This window comes from Podarcis vaucheri (genome assembly GCF_965113315.1).
Source record: "Podarcis vaucheri genome assembly, chromosome: 1".
Taxonomy (NCBI): domain Eukaryota; kingdom Metazoa; phylum Chordata; class Lepidosauria; order Squamata; family Lacertidae; genus Podarcis; species Podarcis vaucheri.
The window spans coordinates 91,502,143-91,524,352 of NC_138759.1; the positions used below are offsets into that span (position 1 = coordinate 91,502,143).

The following is a 22,210-nucleotide window of genomic DNA, read 5'->3' on the forward strand; positions in this document are numbered from 1 at the left end:
CTCTGAGTATATGTTAGTCAGCTTCATTCAACCTGTGTGTGTCAATGCCATTCTGTCGTTCCTCTCAAAGAAGCCCAGGGTGCGAAAATTGTCATTAATAAAACAATACAATGCAGTGAATCTATGCTGATTGCTGAGTATCCACCACTATCACCCCTTCTCCTATGCAAGGCAATAGAGATCTCTCCTCCCCCTCTCTCCCAGTGAGAAGGATGTGTATCCCCAATAGGCTGTGGTGGTGGACAGAACGTCACATCCACTAATGACCCTTGTGGTAACAGACTCCTTGCTGGAAAGGTGGCATTCACCGCCCCCTAATGTTTCCTGGACATTTGTGCCCTTTTCCCACATTCCATTCCTCTATACAAGTCAATTGAAAGATCTCTTTCTCTTCCAGGGAGAAGAGGTTGCACCCCCAAAAAAATCTGTGATGGTGAGGAGAAGCCCACCCACAGCAGTGACCCTTGGGGTAACAGGGTGCACACTGGGAAGTGTGAAATTTTCCCCAACCTAGTCTTTCCTAGGGATCCCCCTGATTACTATTGTACTCATCACAAAAGAGCAAAGTGTGTCCTTGGAGAACTACTGTAGCTATGGTTCTGACATTTGGTAGGCTTCATCCCCAAAGAAGGGGCCCATGCCTACAAACTGCATCCAATTTGGCAAAAAAAGAAGAAGAAAGAAACCTTTTATTTTTATAATTGATATATATCAAGCCTTTACACAGAAACCCCTATTATAGTGATTTGGAAGCCAGCATTTTGTTTTGAAAAGATCTACTTCAGTCCCAAATAATGAATCAAATTGGAAGACATAAGAGTGGTTCTGAAATAGACTGGGCTGCTGCCCAGTGCTGTGTTTACAAGTCAAATGTTGCGGCCAATGTGCTTTCTCTCTCAGCTGTCATGTCAGCTGATATCTTATGACCATATAATCTTAGCATTTTCTTTATCATCTATGATGTAAGCAAGCAAGAGAAGACTTGGGTGCTGTGTGAGAGACATAGAAGAAGAGAGAGAGAATGAATGTTTTATTTACACAAGCCCAGAAAAGCACTCAGTGATGCTGCCAGTGCGTCCACGCAAGATATGCTTCCCCAGTAAGTCACAGCTGAAACAAGGCAATATGGACATTAAAAGCAGCACATAAAGAGGAACATATTCACCAAAGGGGAAGTGATTCATAATTTGTTTTCACTTTGCAGAGTGTGAATAACATTGCTTGTTTCCTGCTGAATGTCTCAGGTACAAGACATGATAAAATGGGGATCTGGTGCAAATGCAAATAGTGTTGAAATAAAATAATCTAGGAAATATTATTAAATTGCTATTTCCAAAGTGTGGACAATTTGCATGCAAATCTATTATGCAGAGAGCCAAATAACAACCAATTGCTAGATGAATTGTGGTGTTTAGCTGTATTCTGTTCTATTCTGTTCAGCTGGTTTTCTCATATATAATTTCAAATCTGGGTTGTTGTTTTTAGATCATTTGAAAAATTGCCAACCATGACATTAATATTTGCAATATTCTCTGTATGACAGTGATCTAGGAGTAGCCATTTTCATTCCTCCATCTATGGTGATACAAATACTAGCTTCACAATGTGTTTTCCTTCCCAACATACAAAACACTTAAGATTCCCAGGGGGCTATTTAATGACTGCAGGCAAGAAATGAACTGCTGGGATCATCATCAACAAGTAATATGACTCTCTTTAAAACCAGAGAGGATAAGAGACAAGCAGAGAACAAAATGCACACCCACACATAACACAATGTCTTGAATCAATGTGGCCACTAGTCTACAATCTTTCCACTCCTTCTCACCATTATTTTGCTAGGACCTGACGATACCTGAAATGCATGTGGCTTTTTCAGTGGGTGTACAAAGGCTTTGAAAGCCCCTCCCTAAGGCTTTTGACCAGCTTTGGTGACTGTTGTTGTTTTATGGATGGGTGCTTTTTTGGTTTTGATCATTGATCCAATATTGTACTGTTACTTTGTTAAGGCACCTTGAATGCCTAATTTGAGAAGGTGTGTGTGTGGTTAATCTCATAGAAATAAATAGTTAAAAAAACCTGCTGCATATTCAATTCTATTTCAGCTCTCATGGCAATCTCTGCACTGTAATCCAGGCCCTTTCCAGTATGAATACGCCCCATCAATTTCATTCTCCTCCATTTCTCAGGGTATATATTAGCAGTCATTTCTAATTGTTAACTTTTATTTTTATGCTTATAATTAAACTCCTGTTCTGAATGTTGGCAGCATGAGAGATGATATTCATGTGTTCTGCAGAAGTGTCCAAAGAACACAGCACACATGTATTTATTTCTCTGCCACAAGGACCAGGACCACAAGGGAATGGCTTACTGATTGGCCCTCAGGGCTACAGCCATACAAATAGTGAGAAGAGGTCTTTGCTATCAGAGCTGCTAATATCACATAAGTACTGGATCTGCATATGGAGGCAGCAGTGATATCATTTCCTCCCTGTTTCATTGGGAGAAGGGAAGTTGGGGGCAATTTCTCATAGGTAGAGCAAGCCCAAGGCTATTAATTTCCTCTTCTTCTGACCTTCCAGACAGTAACCCTCCTATCTCAGCTCTAGTAAAATGGTTCATGGACAAACCAACTGGAAATTCAATGAAAAGTTTCTGATTACTCTTGCACATGTTCATGAAACCTGCAGAAATTTCATTTCCATTTCCTGATCTCAGCCAGTCACTTACAATAGTTACCCTGCATGAATCCATTGGTAAGATATGAAGGACTTCAACTAGTATAAATCTAGTTGCATGCTTCAGATTTACTGAGCTGGATGATACTGGGGTCCCCTAGTCTCAACCAAGGGAAACTAATACCCCTTTCTTTTTGTTACACAGCTCAACATTTTCTAATTAAAAGTAGAACCATCAAACAGACATGCTATTGAGCAAACATCCTGAACAGTTTGTTGAACATACCTGATGAAGAGTATATCGTAGTTGCTGTATTTACATCGACTTCAACCAAAGATCTACAGTTTGATTCCGACAAGGAACCAATGACTGTCACAGGTGCTATGCTGGGATGCCGTAAAGCAGCTTTCAGGGGAGCTATGTTGTTGTACTGGACAGATGACATGCATCCTATGAACCCAAAGGAGTTTGCTTTGGAGACTTCTGGATCTAGTCCCTGACTATCTGTAAAATGCAAAGAAAACTGAGGTTATTTTGCTTGCTTTTTGTATATAAAAGAAAAGAAAAAGCATTTGAGATAAGTGAGTTTAACCACATCCAGTGCTATTTTTCTGGAAACAGAGGTGCGTGAGTTCAGCATCAGCACCTCCCTTGTTCTCTGATAATGCCAATGGTACCCACCTGAGAGGTGCCAGAACTGAGCTGGTGAGTTCCAGCTGAAAAAAAGCACTGACCACATCTGCTATCGTAAGGAGTTCTACTGTTTGATAGTCACCACTTCTGCTTAGAGAAATAGCACAGCTAGCCTTTCTCATTGGTGGGGGTGGGATGTGCAAAACAATCAACATAAAAGCATAATGTAAAACCTGGAATAATGCTTCTAGTTCCCCAAATTAGGACGATATGAACATAATCAGTTGGAGAATCCTGAAGTTAAGTTTCATATGACCAAACATCAGCAGTCTGGGATAGTCATGAAGGGCCCTTCAGAAGTTGTGGGGCCATCAGCCCCCACGGTCAGTGATCAGGAATGATGCCTGCTCTAGATGTGTTTTCCGTGGCAGCTGCTGAGTCTGGAGTAAAGTTTTTACATAACCCATCCTTGATGTGTCTAATAACGGCTATACTTTTCCGCTGTTGATTCACGGCTATGCTCCTGCTTGTGCTATTATGGCTGTCCCCATTATTTAAGACAGGATGTAAGTGAAAAAGGAAACCTTCACCCTTGAAAGATCTGGAAAAGGGAAATACACTTTAAAAACCAAGCTGTAAAGCTCAAAATGGGCCATGCTATTTTTCAAAATAAAACTAGTCTTCTGCAGCACCTCTAGACTATTTTTCTCTCTCATTTTTCTCTCTTTCTCTTGGGGATCCTATCTCTTGTTCACCACTCTTACAGCACTATCCTATGCATGTTTACTCGGAAACACAAAATCAAAGAAATCTCTTGGAGGTGGTAACTGTGTAAGATGACTTATAGATGCAAGAGAGCATTGACACTTGCAAAGTGCAGTGCTCCAATAATGAAGGTGCCAACTTGGATGAAGATGATGCTATTATCACTGGGACTCCAAAGCCACTGACCTTTCCTTTTGCAATAACCCATTCCAGGGTATTTAATAACCATAAGTTTTCAGGGGGCTAAAGTTTTACATATTAATTCAAATTCAGCACCTCTGGCTGCATGGTGCCCTATAAGAGAATACCAATGGCAAAGAGGTGAAAATGCCACTGCCTAAGATGTCATGTTCATTTGCTACTACAGCCTGGGGGTGTGCGAAGCATTAATCATTCACACCCCATTCTTATTAATCACTCACAAACTCACTGACCTCACTGCCCTTATGCAATCACAGAACATTGCAGCTGTAGGCTGGACCACTGGAGGGAGAAAGCCCAGGCAGAATCCACTTTCTAAAGACACACACAAAAAGTATCTTAAAGACCAACAGATTTATTGTGGCACCAGCTTTTTATTGTGCTTATTTTTATAATGTTATGTTACTATAAATCTGTTTGTTTTTAATGTGGCACATGACTCTTCGAGAGTTTGTTGCAACAAGATAGCATTGCTGAAGTTTTTGAAGGATTTCATCTCTTTTGGTGGCCCTTCCTTATCAGAATGTTGCTACATATGTCTCTAAACAGATTTAAACAGGATGTTTCTTTAGATAAGCCATTTTTAAAAGTATACTAAGGGCTACTTACCACATCATAGGCAAACATTAAAGTTCAGGATCATGAATACAAGAAATGTGTGTGTTGTTTAGACTGATAAAGGGCATGGCAACACATAGCTAAAGGTAAAGGTAAAGGATGGTTAAGTCCAGTCAAAGGTGACTAAGGGGTTACGATGCTCATCTCGCTTTCAGGCTGAGGGAGCCGACCAGCATGACTAAGCTGCTTCTGGCACAACAGAACACTGTGAAGGAAACCAGACTGCACAGAAACACAATTTACCTTCCCACTACAGTGGTACCTATTTATCTACTTGCACTGGCATGCTTTTGAACTGCTAGGTAGGCAGGAGCTGGGACCGAGCAATGGGAGCTCACCCCGTTGTGCAGATTCAAATCACCGACCTTCTGATTGGCAAGCCCAAGAGGCTCAGTGGTTTAGACCACAGCGCCACCTGCATACCCTTGCCTGAACATGACCCACACTCAGGAGCACTGCCAGGAGCTTTAACCATCTAGTCACTTCACATTCTTTCCAAGCCTTTTGTAGAAAGTTTGAGCATTGACTGAAATCAGACTAGAAGCACTTTCCATAGTGCCTTATTGGGAAAGCTGTATGCCTAGCAGAATGAAGTTCTAGTGCGAGCAGTAGGCTTGGTATGCCCACCCAATACAAATTAAGAATATAATAGCTAGACTTCATACTGCCCTTTCCAACTGGTGACTGCAGATCCCTGCCTGGCTCACTCACAAATTAGAAGAGAGAGGCATAGTAATTAGCAATGAATTTCTGCACTGGAGCACACAAGCCAGGCAGACAATCAGCCTCAGGCATACTTGTTTCCGAGCACAGCCACTAAACATAAAATTGAGTCCTTGGGGCTCTGTGGGAAGTGAGTCTGCAATTAGAAGGCACACTGGCCATATCCTCAGCACCGCTGTGGGGAGCAAAAATACAAATGGTTCTGAGTTTGTTCCTCATTCTTTAAAGGTGGGTGCAAACTAGGGCTGGGCAAATTGGTCACTTTTGGTTTCCCTCAATTTCTCATTGTTTCAGTCTTAACTTCAGACTTCCACATTGCCGCATTAGCATGCAATTTAAAAACAAAAAGTCCTCGTGAAAATTTATCCCAATACACATATTTTTTTGCAAGCAATTTTCCCCAGTTCATTTTTTCTCTTTCTTATTTTCACCAATATCTTTATGTACATTTTGCCATAGTAAATGCAGTTTTGTACACACTACATGGCTGGAGGACAGCACTGCAAAATCTGGAGAAGTGGAAATTTTGAAGGATGGCTATGTTTCAGAATATGTGAATTAAAGTTCTCCCGTAAATGTGAACCAAATTTCTCCCACATCACTAAGTCAGTGCAGCATCTTTCTATGAAAACTGATTCCAGTCATATGTGAATGAGGCACAATTATGTACACATGTGTGCATTAAACCCACACAGAGATAAGATGCTTCTCAGAAGAGGGAAAAAGACTCAGAGTCATCAGCTTTCCTGGAAAGTGTTGCAATGGAGCCACAGCTACAAAATAAGAATCACAAAAATGACAGCTCATGTGGAGATTTGCTTTACATATCTAGTTTTAGCACTTCCCCCTTTTAGTGTGAAATCGTATACTTCTGAATGCACTTAGGTTTCAAGATGCCGGGTTTCCTTGTTAAACTGTACACAAAAGCAACACATTCCCTGTGGCCTTTTAAACTGTGGGTGGAGGTACTGTTTTTATTTGTTACTATGTTATGTATTTTTGAGCTTTAATACTGTAAACCACCCTGTGACCCTCAGATTAAGGGTGGTATAGAAACTTAATAAATAAATAAAATTGAACAAATCACTCTCAAGTCAATCCCTTTCAACTCTACAATTCAATGATTCTATGAAACCAGCATAAGATTTCAATGTTAGGGTGTTTCTGCACCCTTAAAAATGCAAGTTGAAGTGTGGGGGGAGGGGGGGAGAATAGGCATACAATAAGTTGGTGCTAGCATCATATCTGCCTGGTCCCTCCGAAGCGTAAGCAGTAGTTAGTTGTCTTTCCTGCCCTCACTAAGAAACCATATTTCTCTGGGCAAAATCAAAATGGTCTTTTGCTCTCAGGCATAATCACTTGTCTGCCCCAAAAGAAGGTGTGAGTCACATTCCAGATATAGCTGACAGTTATTTTAATAAGTCATTGATGAAGATCAGGCTACACCAAACTTACTGAAATTAACTGAAATTAGCAGCCCTTTGAACAGTAAAGTAACATGCTCCAAGTATAGTATTTGGGCTTTTATCACACATCGCCATCACTTCACAAAACTCTTGACAAGTTTCTGCTGAGTATAATGCGCACATGTGAACACTCATTTTTGCCCACACATTTCTTGAACATCCTGGGAGAATGGGTGTTTTAAAGTCTAAAGAAGACAGTGCTATGAAGAGGGAACTTGAACATTTTTGTTCAAACTCAAAAGTTATCCGTGCGACCCTTGCAAAGCAAAGTGTCACAACATGACCGCTCCCATTTTATTTTCATTTTGTTTTTTTAATCACCATGTGGAATACTGTAATAAGAAAAGACTTGATGGATGCAACATAATGGGGAACTGTAGATGCCAAACAAAGGAATACAAGATTCTTTTGATAGCAGACAGCTGCAGTCAATTGAGAGAGCAACTTTTCAGGCTAAAAATAAAGCTGCAAGAGAGAATCTCAAGGGGGAAGAGGGCGGAGACTTTGCAACCTTCCATTTCGACAATGTTCCCTAAAGAGATCCTATAGATGCTCTCTGGAGAGTAACACAAGACACAGCAATTAAGTAATATTACTGTGCAAACTCTATTTCTGAAAATAGTAGCAATCTCCAGAGGTGGATGTAGAATGTTTTTCTCTCAACGTTAAGTGACTTTCCCCCCACTCAGCTCATGCCGAGATCCATGTAGGTTTGTGCTATGGAGAATGAACTTTGCCAGGAAGCTGGCTATGGTGTAGCTTGTCACGTTCTCTGAGCAAACCAGGACTGGTAAGCCAGGAACAAACCTTGGCTTCTGCTTGTGGTTTGTTTGGAGAGAAGCAAACCAAAAGCCAGAGACTGGATGACAAGCAAGCCCTAGCACCACATCAGCAGGAGGAAGGATGCCACAGGAACTTTTGAACAACATGTACCAATATAAACTATGGTTTAATGTGATGCGCAAACCACAAGATGGAACTCAAAAAACAAAGGGCACCATGAGTAATTCTTTGTTTCTGGGTGGGCAAGGAAAGTGTGTCAAGGGTAGGGAATCAATTAAAAACAATCTGCATCTTTACGTGTTTGTGATAAAAAGCAGCCTATCTTCCTTGACATGATACTGATTTTGAAGAGTGAAGAAAGTAATAGTTCCTCAAGGTGAGAGACAAAGAGTTGAAAGGAAAGAAAGTTATGTTTTCCTTTGCTTTACAGAAAAATAAATAGATAATCTATGTATAAGCAAGCAAACTGAGCCCCGGGCCAGTTCAACATGATGAACTATCAGGGCAAATGTCACACAAATGTGCTACAACTATCTGCCTTCCTCTGCTGCCTTTCTGCAGAATATGGGAGGACAGGTGGGAAAAGAAGAAAAGAAGAAAAAGTGGTTGGTGAACCTACCAAGTACTTCTTTGAAGTGGAATTCTTAAAAAGACAGAAGACTGTGCTGCTGCCATGTAAGCACATGGATTAGTCTTTCATAGGGCCATGAATGATGAAAAACTGCCAGGAATGTTCAAACACAACAAAACAATTCCTTGAAGCCACAGCTTAGAGAGCCCTGCAAAGATGGGCATGAGATAGTTTGAAAACAAGAAGCCAGAATGCTTTAAGCACTAACAAGCATTTAACAGCTCAGCTTTTTAAAGACAGAGCATACTTGAGGTCATACATAGATAGAAAAGGGAAAGAGATCTTTAGAGAAAACAGAACTACTTTTGAATTCATAAGGTAAGATTAGAAAATTGATACCTGTACAATGACATGCTTCCAAGCAAAAAAGGATATTAGGAATTATATGTTGGAACTGCATGGGTTATGTTTGTATATATGTGTGTAAACATTTGATATGTAACACTCCATCTGAGGTCTGAAGTGGTATAATACAGTAGCAGATACGGTACATCGTGCAAATTTGCTGATCATGTGCTTCAGTGCTTGGGATGAGGTTAAGATTATTGGGGGGGGGGGGGTTTAGAATGTAAAATGTTCCATGAAATTAGAAAACTTTACAGCTCCTTTCAATTTCTTCACTAAAGTCAGCCACCCAAACTCTGAAAAGCCGAAACCACAAACTGTACCATTAGAATATGCAATGGGAAACAGAAAAAAAAATGTTAATAAGGAATATTATAAGAAATAAACATGATGTGTTTTTTAGCTCTTCTTGGGATCACAGGTGTACTTCAAACCTTCATCCATTTAATGAGAGAGCAGGGATGTGGGATCACAACCAAGGGCAGCCGCTGAATTGCAATGACAGCAATTCAGAAATCAACACATGGTCTTTTGAATAAGGAAAGTGCTTCTGTAGGAACTCAGCTCTGTAATTTCAAAATCTGTTATTTCATCAATACTGTTATTTTGGAGATTTTAGGTCATGCTTAAACAGCTACCGGAGAAATATCTGTGATTAGGGTTGTTTTATTTTATTCTAGCTAGGGTGGACAGATTTTTCCCTAGCTTATTTTCTTAAGTCTTTCACAGTTTGGCAGTGGCTTGTGTTCCATTCCAACCATTCTCTAATTTTCTTCATGAGAATTTCTGTAATTGATTTCAAAATAAGCTTCTATTCATTCAGTGAACCTTTCCCTCGCAGGTAAGCCATGCACATGACTGACTGTGCACATTAAAAACCACCCCTTTACTATTGAATGGAAAGCACAGTAGTTTAAAACTAAGCTCTTTTACCGTCCTTAAAAATTCCCAGATGAGAAATGCAAACGAAGGGAAAACAGATTGCCCGGAAGGAATGTAATTAATTTGAGGAAAAAGCCAGGCCGGTTTCATAAGTTTCACCCCAATCCAGATAAGTAGAGCCACATCTTGAATGTGCATCCAAGAGTGGCTATAGATTTTAAAGCACTGAACAATGCCTGCCTGTTAACTTCAGCTTAATGGAGCCTCCAGCTAATCTATCAAGTGCTTTAACTAAAAGAAATGGTGCTGCATCGTGCACATAATTGCATGATTAAACAGAATTGTGGGAAACTGTGTGGAAATTTTATCATTCTTTTACATGTTTAAAGATATGGAAATCACATGGGATGGCCTTGTGTTCCTTACTGGAACAGAATAGCTAACTTTCTGCAGTCAGGGTCAGGGGCGTCTTAAGCATATGCAGCGCCGGGGTGCAAAGATCCAACCGACACCCCCCCCTCAGGTTGCCCAAAGTTGTTGACCTTTTTTAAGGGCGGGCCAGCAAGGCATGCATGGCAGAGCTGGCCTAGCCGGCCACCTCAGCCACAGCGGAGGAGTCTGAGGTGGCGGCAGCAGAAGCAGAGCAAGGCTGGAACCAGGCACCTGGGGAGGGGGCAAGCAGAGCCCAGCACAACAACAGTTGAGCCCAAGGCAGTGCCGGCGGTGACTGAGCAAAGCCGGGTGCCTCGTGTGAGCAGCATGCACTCACTGGGCCTCTCGACAGCCCACCAATCCCAGGCGCGCAAAAGGGCGGAGCCGCCCGGCTGCCTCAGCACCTCGATCGCCCACAGCAGAAGAGCTGAGGTGCTCCAACGGGCTCTGCTCTGCTCTGCCCGCCAGCAGCTGTCGGTGCTTCCCAATCCCCAAACTCCAAATCTCGGCCCCGGACTCTCAGCCCAGCACCCGGGTGCCCCGCTCCCCTAGTGCCTATGGGTAAGACGGCCCTGGTCAGGGTCAAAATATGAAACCAGCCATCCTTTTCTAGCATTAACTTCTTCACTGTCCATGTGATCTATTTTACCTTACATGAATTAGCCTTTAATGCACAAAGTGAGAGAGCGAGCATTTTAATGTGCACAATGGCTTATGTGCTTGGCTGACCTGCAAAATCAGGAGGAAATGAACAGAAATTAATGACAGAAGAGATCAAGCTGTATTCTTGGAAATCCAGACCGAAGGAATTGTGAAAATGGAACCCATCACTGTGGATCTGTGACCAGGCCCAGATAATTTAGAGACCCCAGATCCAAGGTGGAATTTAGAGGGAAAGGAATTTCAGAAGCATCTTAATTTGAGCCAGCATGCTGCAGAGGACTGTCAGACTACAATGGTTCCAAACCACAAGGCTATCTGGATGGCCTTGGACCAGTCCCATCTCTCAGCCTTACCTACCTCAAATGGTTGTTATGTGTAGGGTGGAGGTGGAGTACAACATATGCCACCTTGAATTCCATGAGAAGAAAGGCGTTTTATGAATGCAATCATTAATAAAATGAATGAATGGCTAACAGAAATGCAAGAGGAGATGTGTAAAAGTGGCTCCAAGGGTAGAGATGAATGGTTATACAGATACAGATAGATAATTTGCACAAAACATTATTGCGTCCTAAAGAATAAAAATGGATAGAATCAAATACAAAAATAGAACTGGAGCCCTTCTGATGCAGCAATGTAACCTGCAATTCTGTCGGCATTTTAAAAGAGTGTTTTTGCAATCATTATTTGTCTGTTCTAAAATTAGCAATAATCACAACTTCCCAAGAGGATCTGTAAGCCCAAGAAGATTGGCAAACTATGGATTTAATTCTTGCACTTCTTTAAAGGTCACAGGACACATAGCAATGGATTAAGGGCATTACTGAACACGATACACATCCTGTGCAGCTTCACTGAAGCAAGGATGTGCCACAGCTGTTGGACGAGTTCACTTTCAAGGCAGTTCCACGAACTAATTCGACAATTTATAGCACAGAATGTTGAAAACACGGGGAAGGGGTGGGAGTGACTTTATCACTGTAGTTCTATATAGTATTTCACAGTTTTCCTCAGTCTAGCCTCAAGGAAACCTAACACCTTTCTCTGAAAGATAAACTAGATGTATGCATAAGAAGTGACCGTCATAATTCCAGCAAAATATCCTAAATCTCTTACCAGTGTGTATATGCTGGCTGCACACATGTGACTCCAGGTTCACATTTGTAACATGCCAAAGTAGGGGCTAGCCCACATAATCTCATGCCTAAATATATCTGTTAGGCTGCAGTTCTCTAAAGGATTGCTCTAGTCTTGTTGTTTTTGCATATATATATATATATATATATATATCCATAAATTGTCAGGAACTTCCTACACGTGAGTAGGAACCTGGCAGAGACACATGCCTGGCTGGCGTGTTCTTTCCTTTCTGGACGGTTGTTCAGGAGCTTCAAAAGCTTTCTTCAGCCCGAACATCACAGCGAATGATACCAAGAGGCATCAGCACACTTAAGGATTCTGCAGAGTATTGACAGTTCATGTGACTCTTCGTGACCCCATGGACCAGAGCACGCCAGGCACTCCTGTCTTTCACTGCCTCCCACAGTTTGGTCAGACTCATGTTTGTAGCTTCAAGAACACTGTCCAACCATCTCGTCCTCTGTCGTCCCCTTCTCTTTGTGCCCTCCATCTTTCCCAGCATCAGGGTCTTTCCATGGAGTCTTCTCTTCTCATGAGGTGGCCAAAGTATTGAAGCCTCAGCTTCCAGATCTGTCCTTCCAGTGAGCACTCAGGGTTGATTTCCTTCAAAATGGATAGGCTTGATCTCCTTCAGTCCATGGGACTCTCAAGAGTCTCCTCCAGCACCATAATTCAAAAGCATCAATTCTTTGGCGATCAGCCTTCTTTATGGTCCAGCTCTCACTTCCATACATCACTAAAACTACGTTTATTTACATATAATACACTCAGAGCATCTTGACTCAGTTCCTTCCTCTTCAGCATCAAACAGCAAAGAGAAAGAACAAAGGGGCAAACGCCCTACATCACGGAAGCACAGTCATACAAACATCCTGTCTCTGTCACTTCCCACTATGTGGAATAACAACATACACCGTCATGTGATAAAAAACAATCCCATGACTGCAAGCACGGGGGGAGACTCCTAACACACACACACACACACACACACACACAGTTTGTCTTGCAACCTGGGTGGAATCTACATCCATATAAAAAACATTCTGAAAATGCTTTTTTTAAAGCGTTTTTTTAAATAAAAAAATACATTGAATTTTCTATTAGGCTCACCATCACCATCTAGTGTCACATTGTATATATTGCACTTTAAACATTTTGTTTGCAGCTGTATAGCTGAGTCCCTGGTTCCCAGTTTGTATGCCAGTGAGTGACTTCCCCCAATATAGACACAGGTCTGCTGCCCAAAAGACCCCTCATGTTTTCCTAGCCCTTCCCCAAGCAGCTTCCTTGTATGCTATCATCCCTAATTACCACCCAACACCTTTTTATGAGGTTGTTTTTTCCTCTTTCACAGCAACATCTCTGAGCCTGTGTTATTTTTGCTAATACTTGGCTCAGACAAAACAGTGTCTCATCGCTCAGCAAGGGGTCCTGTATTTAGTTCTCATTGCTAGACATCTCTGAGATGTAAGCAGCATCTCTGCTAAGCACAGCTCAGCTACAAGAGACAGGCTGAAAATAGGGAAAGGCCACGTGTTAACCCAAACAATACAATTTGCATGCACAGTGTTGCCACAGACAAATCAGAAAGCCTTCTGTGGTGCTTACCTGTGACTTTCCCCAAGGTCAGAGATTTGATGGCTCTGAAATCAGCCTCCGAGGAAAAGTTGTGCTTGACTTTGAGAACCTGGTCAATCTGAAAGGGAGGGGATCAATAAAAGTGATTCCATTATTACAGCACACAGAGAGACCTCTGATGAATCTATAGCACTAGCTCTGCTGCCAGAACACAAGTAATATCTGTCTCTGCTGGGCATCAGTTTCCATGGACAGCAAAATAAATGCACCTTAATTCTACAGGAAAAGCTAAAAGGCATGACAAGGTGTCTTTACAGCAGGGGTTTCAAGAGAACTTCCCTGCGGGAATCTGTGTATAATATCTGACAAGTGGTTTGACCCCCGCAGAGAACTCAGAATGATTAATCTCTGATTGCAATGAGAACAACAAAAAGCATTTTGGGTAGATGTTTCCCATCCAGCTTTAGCCCCATTGGGCAAAGGTATAAAGGTGGATATAAGATTGAAATGTGACATGAAGCTTTGTCTGTAAGTTCAGGAAAAAAGCTAGCCCATCTAGTGTATAACATTAACTTTGTTTACACTGGTATGAGCCCAGTGGTGAGATGGATGAGAATGTGGAGCTTGACTCAAAAATCTTCAAAAGGTTTTCTTTCTAGTGCCAATGATATGATTTTATAAACAACAAAACTGGATCAACCGCTGAAGCAAACTTTCCAAATTTTTGACAAGAACAAGACTTTAAGAGCAGCTCACCAGCTCATAGGACTTCCCTCTACCTGGCATTTTTATAATTCATTTGCCAGGTGGCTTTGAGAAGCTGCAGATCAGCTGTCTCGTGGCTGGATTTAATCTGGAGTCCTAAACTACTTGATGTTTTTTAAAATGGTTATTTTATAGTATTTCTACATCATACACCACAATGAATGTTTCATGGAACAGCAGCCCATATATACAAGAAAATAAAGAAATACACAATACATATTGTGTCAGAATTCAGATCTTCATTACAGTTCATCAGTCTTCCCTTTTGTTTATATCCAAACAAGGAATCATTATAACAACAGCTCACAATTAGTTTTGCTAATTACAAATTCTCTAATTTGCAATTAAGGGGGCTAAAGCACAAGCATTGTATTTTGAGGAAGTGTATTCAAAAGTTCTTAGCACAAATCTGAACAGAACCCAAATCTATTGAATTGTGCTTATTCTCTGAGCCCAGGATTCTTCAAATGCAATGTGAACCTTCTTACAGAGGTAGGAATAGCTCATCAGAGGGGTAAAGTCGTTTCTGATTTCCCTACTCTGCCCACAACTTCTGTAGGATTTAAATGAGCCATGATGCTAATTTTTCCTACCTTTCCTATATTTGGGCACATCTATCTACACTGATCCATGATATGGGGTGTATGTTTCTTCATGAATGTTTCGCTTGACCTTCTTTTGGGTCTCTCCTGTATCTGTAATCAAAGTCATGCACAATGTAGTCCTGCTCAAACTTGGGCAAGAGCTCAGTAGTCCTTGCCTTAGTTATACTTCAAATCATGTCCATTCCTTCTCATAAAGAAGCTGGAAAACACGTTTAATGTATTATGTTTCATCAAGTTTGACAGGTGAGAGAGGAAAAGAGAAAGAAAGAAAGTTGCAATCCTTCCCCCAACTCCACTTTCCTTTCTCTCCATCTTCAACCTCCATTCCATCACTGATGCTATTGCCTCATACACAGCATGAGAGAGGCTTGGCCTTCTTCAAAGAGGTCCTTGCCATCTGCTCTCAACCTTTTTATTTTAGAAGGAGAGGGAATGTACTGGAGCTCTCCTTAGGAGAGCGAGGAGGTGCAGTTAGCCTCTCTTCCACAGGATACATGTTGGTGGTGACCAGATCACCCATTATCTTAGGGAGGGACAGGATTTGCCCTTACAAATGAACATCTCCCTCTGTTGGAATGATTGACAGTAGCCCTCTTCAGGTTCCCCACCCCACCCCATCCTGCATGGGTGGTCCCAACCCCTCTCTCATGTCACTGCCACCTGTCCTGTAGTCCAGGTGACCACCCTACACATGCTGAAGCAACTTTGCTGAATCTTTTAAGTCAGTGTCTGCGTGGGAAACCTCCTAGAATCCTATCTACACTGTCTTGGTTCCCACAGAAGAAAGTTGGGGTATGAATGAATGAAACAAACAGAGAAACAACAACAAAAAATCTCCCCTGTTCATGCTATAGTGTGACAGAATGATGGGACTTAATGTTGAGAATATGCTTTTTAGAAACACGGACAGATTGCCATCAATTATGCTCCTCCTTTCCCTACTGAAGACAGTGAAACTGCAGGGAGATTGTGGGTTGTAAAATATGGTGGGCAAATTTCGATACCTGAATAGTCAGCTCTCTTCCATCTCTATTTAGCTTCACATGGTGTAGCTCTCGGTTAGCAAAGTTTCCAGAATCAATAGTGAATATAAGGGATCTGTCCTTACTCAGTCTGTATCGGACTTGCAAGCTTCCTTAAAGAAGAAGAAGAAGAAAGGCAGGGAGAGAAAGATTTTGATCTTAAAAAGCACCCATAACTAAAACCATTTAACAAATTGCTACAAGGAAGCACAGAATAAATACAGACCACAGAAAGCTCCTGTGGAGAAAAAAGGACATTGGGCAAGAAGAAATAAGGTAGTTTGTGCACCAGTCATAGAGCTGCAGGTCTTGAAGGTTTCCGATGGAACTTCTACCAAACCCTCCCTTCAACAGAACCAAAGAGTTGGAAGTCTGAAATAAAACCTTTAAATCAAGAATCCTCACAGATTCTAAGCATCTGCATAATGGTGGGCTGCAGGTTTGCAATTGATCAATGGACAAGATCAAACACTACACCAGCAGGCACAGATTACCCTATCTAACATTTCCCTTGCAGCACCTCTGATCTGCTTTGAAAGGTCCCTCAATCTTCCAGATCTTATCAATCTCCTGGATCCAGTTCCACCCCTCAGAAAACAGTGGGCTAGACTTGTGAGTAAACACATATAGAGTTGTGGTGTTAAACTATGAATGAAACCAAATAAATCCTGCAGCTCCTGGAATCCTGTGACTTTCAACGTTGCAATAAACCAAGTCAGCTTGCCTTGGCCAAATTTATACCTTTGGTTCATTATGTTGTACAAAGTTACAATCCCATTTAAACCATCATGATAAATATGATCCTTTTAGCTATCTTAGAACAATTCAGTATGCACTTAGAGGGGGGAAACTTGCCGAATTTAATTGTTTCATTTAAATACGAGACAGAAAGAGAAATGCATACATAAGGACTCTTTTGTGTATTCTTGGATTTAGATTTTCTAGTTGATTTGAGTTCTATGCCACATTATGCCTCCAATAAGTGTATGTGCGCAATCTATTTTATTTTAATTTCTGTATAATTTCTGTCTCATAATTGTAATTAAAGCAATCACCAAATTATGGTTCTGGGAGCTTTATTACAGTCATGGGTTGCTTTGTCATCCTGTCTTTGGCTTTGTATATCAGCACACATGCAAGACACGGGATATTGCTTAAGCTATGTCTTGCTGCCAAGTTATCACCAAGCCAATTTCAGAAAATTGCTACCAGCTTATTTTGTAGCTCTACTAATTAAATATGAAATCAAGAAGTGTATTTCAAGATCATCAAAGCAGGGCTGGGCAAGTAGCTGCCTAGTGGCTGATTCTGACCTGCACAGCTTTTTAATCCGACTATGGGGATGTTCTACTCTCTTGCTTCAGCTATATGAAGGTGCTGGCCTGGGGTCTGAAGGCAGGGAAGAGCTGGATGGAGGCTAGTAAGCTGAGGCTGAATCCTGATAAGATGGAAGTGCTGTGGGTGGGCAGTTCCCATGTCTGGGAAGTAAATGTGCAACCTTTACTGGGAGGGGGTGAACAGGTGTATAGTCTGGAAGTACTCATGGATTCCAATTTATGGCCAGTTTAGGCTGATTAGACAGCTAGAACTCTTCCTAAGATTGGCATGGCCTGGGCTGGGTTGTCCATGCTGTGGTGACCTCCCATCTGGACGACTGCAATATGCTGTGTGTGGGGCTGCCCTTGAATATGGTTTGGAGGCTGCTGCAGTGATGAATGCAGCTGCTCGTCTGGTAAGTGGGGCAGCCTGATAGGACCATGTGCCACCTGTCCAGAAAGCACTGCACTGGTTGCCAGTGAGCTACTGGGCCAAATTCAAGGTGCTAGTGTATAGAACCCTAAACACCCAACTGCCTAAAAGTGGCTTTCCCAGTATCAACCACCTTGGACCTACAATCAGCAGGTGAGGCCTTGTTGGTGTTGGATTATACCAAATACATGAAAGGCACAATAAAATGCCACTATCAGCGAATAAAAAAATATATGGGGAGCTTAGAAGTGAGCAGTAGACCTGATGCATACAGAAAGCAAGATCAGCTTGGATCAAGTCCCTCCAGTGAACTCAGCTGGAGAAACACATGCAGGAAATTTGTTTGTCTCTCTGTTTTGGTCATGTAGAAACTGGGCCTGATAAAGCATAAGAGAGTGAAAGGTGTCACATACCTAAGTTTTAGAGGGCCAAATTACCTGCTGGTCGGGGGTGGAAATACTTTATATGCCATCTCAGCACTCCAGTGCACAACCATCAGATACTTTAGCAGCTTATTAAAAGAGTGACCACACTTTCTCATCACATCATCACACATGTGTGAGTGATCATTAAAGAGGAGAAAATAATTAGTTGGAGGTGTTGATTGAAGGAGGAAAGATAACATTAGTAAGGTAATTATTAACACTGCACACTCCATATGTGCCGTTAAAAATATGCATGGCAAGTATTTTGTGATGATTTATTGTGGACAGGAATACAGAGAGAGAGAATATTTGCTGTGTTAACTCTAGATCATGTCCTGGTGGACACAACCAGTTATTACCAGTGCCATTCAGCATGCATTGTGTTCCTGGGTGACCAGTGAGGTCTCGTACTACAGCATCGTTCCTTTATAGCTTGGATATTTTAAAAAGGTCTGCCTCTTTCTGTGAGAACAGCTGGTTGAAAAATCTGCTCCTTAATTAGCCGCCCATTCCCTGGGGTCTCATGATCTGTAAATTTAGTCTTCAGAGAGTGTAGCAGCTACTACTGTGGAATAATGGGACCAATCTTCTGTTTTATTTTTGCAGAACTATACTCAAAGCAAATTAGGATGATAGTTTGTTGTAGTGAGAGTTTTGTTTTGTTTGGTTTGAAGCTCAGAGCAGATTCAGAAAACCCAATGCAATTTGAGATTATGGATACTTCTGAATACTTACCTGGGCACATGTATTTCACACACGTTCATAACCAGCCAAGCCCAAGCCCTCCCTGAAGTTTAGGTTTGGTTTGTCATTTTGGTTTGTCATAGGCTTTGTGCCAGCTCTTGCATTAGCTCTCCCTGCTGCAGTCCTTCCCTTACTCACTCAAACTTAGCACTGGTTATTAAGGACTCTGTAATCTTGGGAAACTTCATTTCCCAAGAATGTTAGTGTCCAAGATGCTGTTCTGAGCATGCTTACAGCACCCTGGGTATGAGGATACCTGCCAATGCAGTTTCCTGGGGCTTCCAGATCCTTCTTAGGAACTTGGGTATTTGGGGAAAGTATTTTTCCTAGAGGTACTGGTATATGGAATGCTGTGGCAGCACCGCTCTTGGAAATAATGGAGGCCTCAACACTAACCTTCCTCATTGCAGCCGTGACTCCCAGGGAAGTTCGGGAAAAGGAGAAGAAGCAATGTTGGGCTCAGGGACTTTAGAAAAGTTGATGAGGACACATGAGGAACATTGGGAGAGGGTACTCGGATGCTGCTGTGTCTTGTTCTTGATGAGGCCCACTATTTGGAATGTGATTGGATATACAGTACAGTGGTACCTCAGGTTGCATACGCTTCAGGTTACATACGTTTCAGGTTACAGACTCCGCTAACCCAGAAATATTACCTCGGGTTAAGAACTTTGCTTCAGGATGAGAACAGAAATCGTGCTCCGGCGGTGAGGCAGCAGTGGGAGGCCCCATTAGCTAATGTGGTCTTCAGGTTAAGAATAGTTTCAGGTTAAGAACAGACCTCCGGAACGAATTAAGTACTTAACCCGAGGTACCACTGTAATACATTTTATTTATTGGGGGTGTGTAGTGAGAAAGGGAATGGTTTGTTTTAGATGTCACCTGTCACTAGCTATCAGTAAGTCTATTGTCTTACTGGAGCAAAAGTCTTTGAAAGCTTGAGAAGAGGGACAATGATAAGTAGTTATGATCTCAGATGTCTGGGAGGGTGTATGTGATACATTATATAAAACTAACTCTGAACCACATGGTTTGGTCACTGATAAGGCGTAATTGCCATTGCTTTGGGTTTTGATTTTGAGCAGTGCCCTAAATGGTTATATATATATATATATATATATATATATATATATATATATACACGAAAGCAAATATATATATATATATATATATATATATATATATATATATATGGGGGGGGCTCTAGGAATTCAGCTAATGAAAAAGGCACCTGTTATGTACTGAAGTTCTCACCCTGGGCCAGCAGGGGGATACTGTAGATAGTTATGCAAATAAGGGATCGAAAGTGACGTTCAAGTGATTGGATAGTTTTAGAAAGTTGTTACAGTTACATTGTACTGGAGCTCTATAAAAGCAGGCTGACTGAACCCTTCAGTTCAGTTCTGTCCTGGCCTGGGAATAAACAAGAGCTGTTTGAAGAATTGCTGTGTCGTCTGATATGTTCACCCACAACTTAACAGCACCTTTCATCTCTTTCCCATCATCTGTACAGCAGCAGATACAGATATCTGCCAAGCAGCATCCTTGACTGAGGCTTGGCCTGCTTCACCTCCAACTTGCATACTCAGGGATTCAGGCTGCTAGTTACTAAAATTAGAGATGCTCCAAAAGATTTAGGCACACTCTTCTTAGCTTTGGATTTTACACATTTTTCACAGGTTCCTACTTTAATCCTTAGAGGTTTTTAATATTAGCAGCAGCAGTTGAACATTACAATAAATATCAGGTTCCTAATGAGTGTCAGAAAATAAACAGTAATTTCATCATACACTCTGGGCCAGTGCAAGGCCGGCATAATGTCCCTGATTATAATCAGGAGCATACTGCAGAAACCGTAAGCCTGGGGTGAACCTGTGAAAAAGCAGAAACACTTCTCTTGCACCTTTTAATCGTTGTAGATTGACATGCAATTTAGTGTAAATGGTCATGCAACTACCAGTTAGCTCATTTGGTTACAGCATGGTGCTGAGAATGCCAAGGTCACATATTCCTTCATTGTACGGGGTTGGTCTCAGGGTCCCTTCCAGCTCTGTGATTCTGTTATACATCCAGCAGCCCTGTTCTCTTTTCATCTGCCCCCTCTGCTCCTGCTCTTTCCCTTTTATAGTACCCTAACAATGTTTATGATCATAGTCCTGTAATCACAACAAATCTCAATAATTTTTTGAGTAGACAGGTATATGTTTGCACTGCATGTGTTTTATATTATCTACGATACAGGAATGAGAAATCCTCAACCAGCTTTTGAAATCAGAAGTTGTAGCTAACTGAAAACTCCGATTAAGCGGGGACTCTGGTTAGCTGTAAATGATTTTTAATCACTGTTTTGGAGGGTGAAGAAACACATTCTCATTGCTCCAGTCACAGCAGTGTTCAGAAGGATCCATCCAGATCTCTGGTTGTTGTTGTTTAGTCGTTTAGTCGTGTCCGACTCTTCGTGGCCCCATGGACCAGAGCACGCCAGGCACTCCTGTCTTCCACTGCCTCCCGCAGTTTGATCAAACTCATGTTGGTAGCTTCAACAACACTGTCCAACCATCTCGCCCTCTGTTGTCCCCTTCTCCTTGTGCCCTCCATCTTTCCCAGCATCAGGGTCTTTTCCAGGGATTCTTCTCTTCTCATGAGGTGGCCAAAGTGTTGGAGCCTCAGCTTCATGATCTGTCCTTCCAGTGAGCACTCAGGACTGATTTCCTTAAGAATGGATAGGTTTGATCTTCTTGCAGTCCATGGGACTCTCAAGAGTCTCCTCCAGCACCATAATTCAAAAGCATCAATTCTTCGGCGACCAGCCTTCGTTATGGTCCAGCTCTCACTTCCATACCTCAATACTGGGAAAACCATAGCTTTAACTATACGGACCTTTGTTGGCAAGGTGATGTCTGGTTGTTATGCACAGCTAATAGCACATGAACAGAACCAGATCATGACTAATATTCAGCAATATTTCCCATGGCCAGTGCAGACCTTATTCTTTAAAGAGACTTGGCTTTAGCTAATAAGCAGTTGTCTCAATGAATTGGCCCTCATCCAAAGACTTATTAGCAGCAAGTGTATGTGTGTACTACAGTGCGCTCAGAGAACAAATAAGGATATACATTCCTATCCAAAGACGGATGGGGCTGGGAATGTGATATTTTAACTTCTCTATTCAATATTTTTAATTGCATTTAAATATAGGTAGTTACGCAACTGGAGCTTTCAGAAAGAAGTGAAATATATTTGAACAAGTAAATAAAATTGTGGAGATCTAATTAAAATGGCAAGCAGGAAGGTGATGCAGTGCACACATTTCAATGTATGCATGTTTGTGTGTGTGTGTTTATGTGAGTTTGCCAAT

General features: G+C 41.7%; 1 protein-coding gene across 3 annotated transcripts in view; it reads right to left on the bottom strand.

The window, feature by feature from the left end:
- CNTNAP5 (contactin associated protein family member 5) overlaps nucleotides 1–22,210 on the bottom strand; it is a 301,511-nt gene that overhangs the window by 13,888 nt on the left and 265,413 nt on the right. For 2 of the 3 annotated variants that reach the window (XM_082238142.1, XM_082238141.1), the window contains 3 exons: nucleotides 15,917–16,047; nucleotides 13,573–13,660; nucleotides 2,968–3,186 (listed from right to left, as the gene is read on the bottom strand). In XM_082238142.1, coding sequence (XP_082094268.1) covers nucleotides 2,968–3,186; nucleotides 13,573–13,660; nucleotides 15,917–16,047 — 438 coding nt within the window. Of the gene's footprint in view, nucleotides 1–2,967; nucleotides 3,187–13,572; nucleotides 13,661–15,916; nucleotides 16,048–22,210 lie in introns of those variants that run through there. The other variant, XR_014223512.1, reaches the window with a different exon arrangement.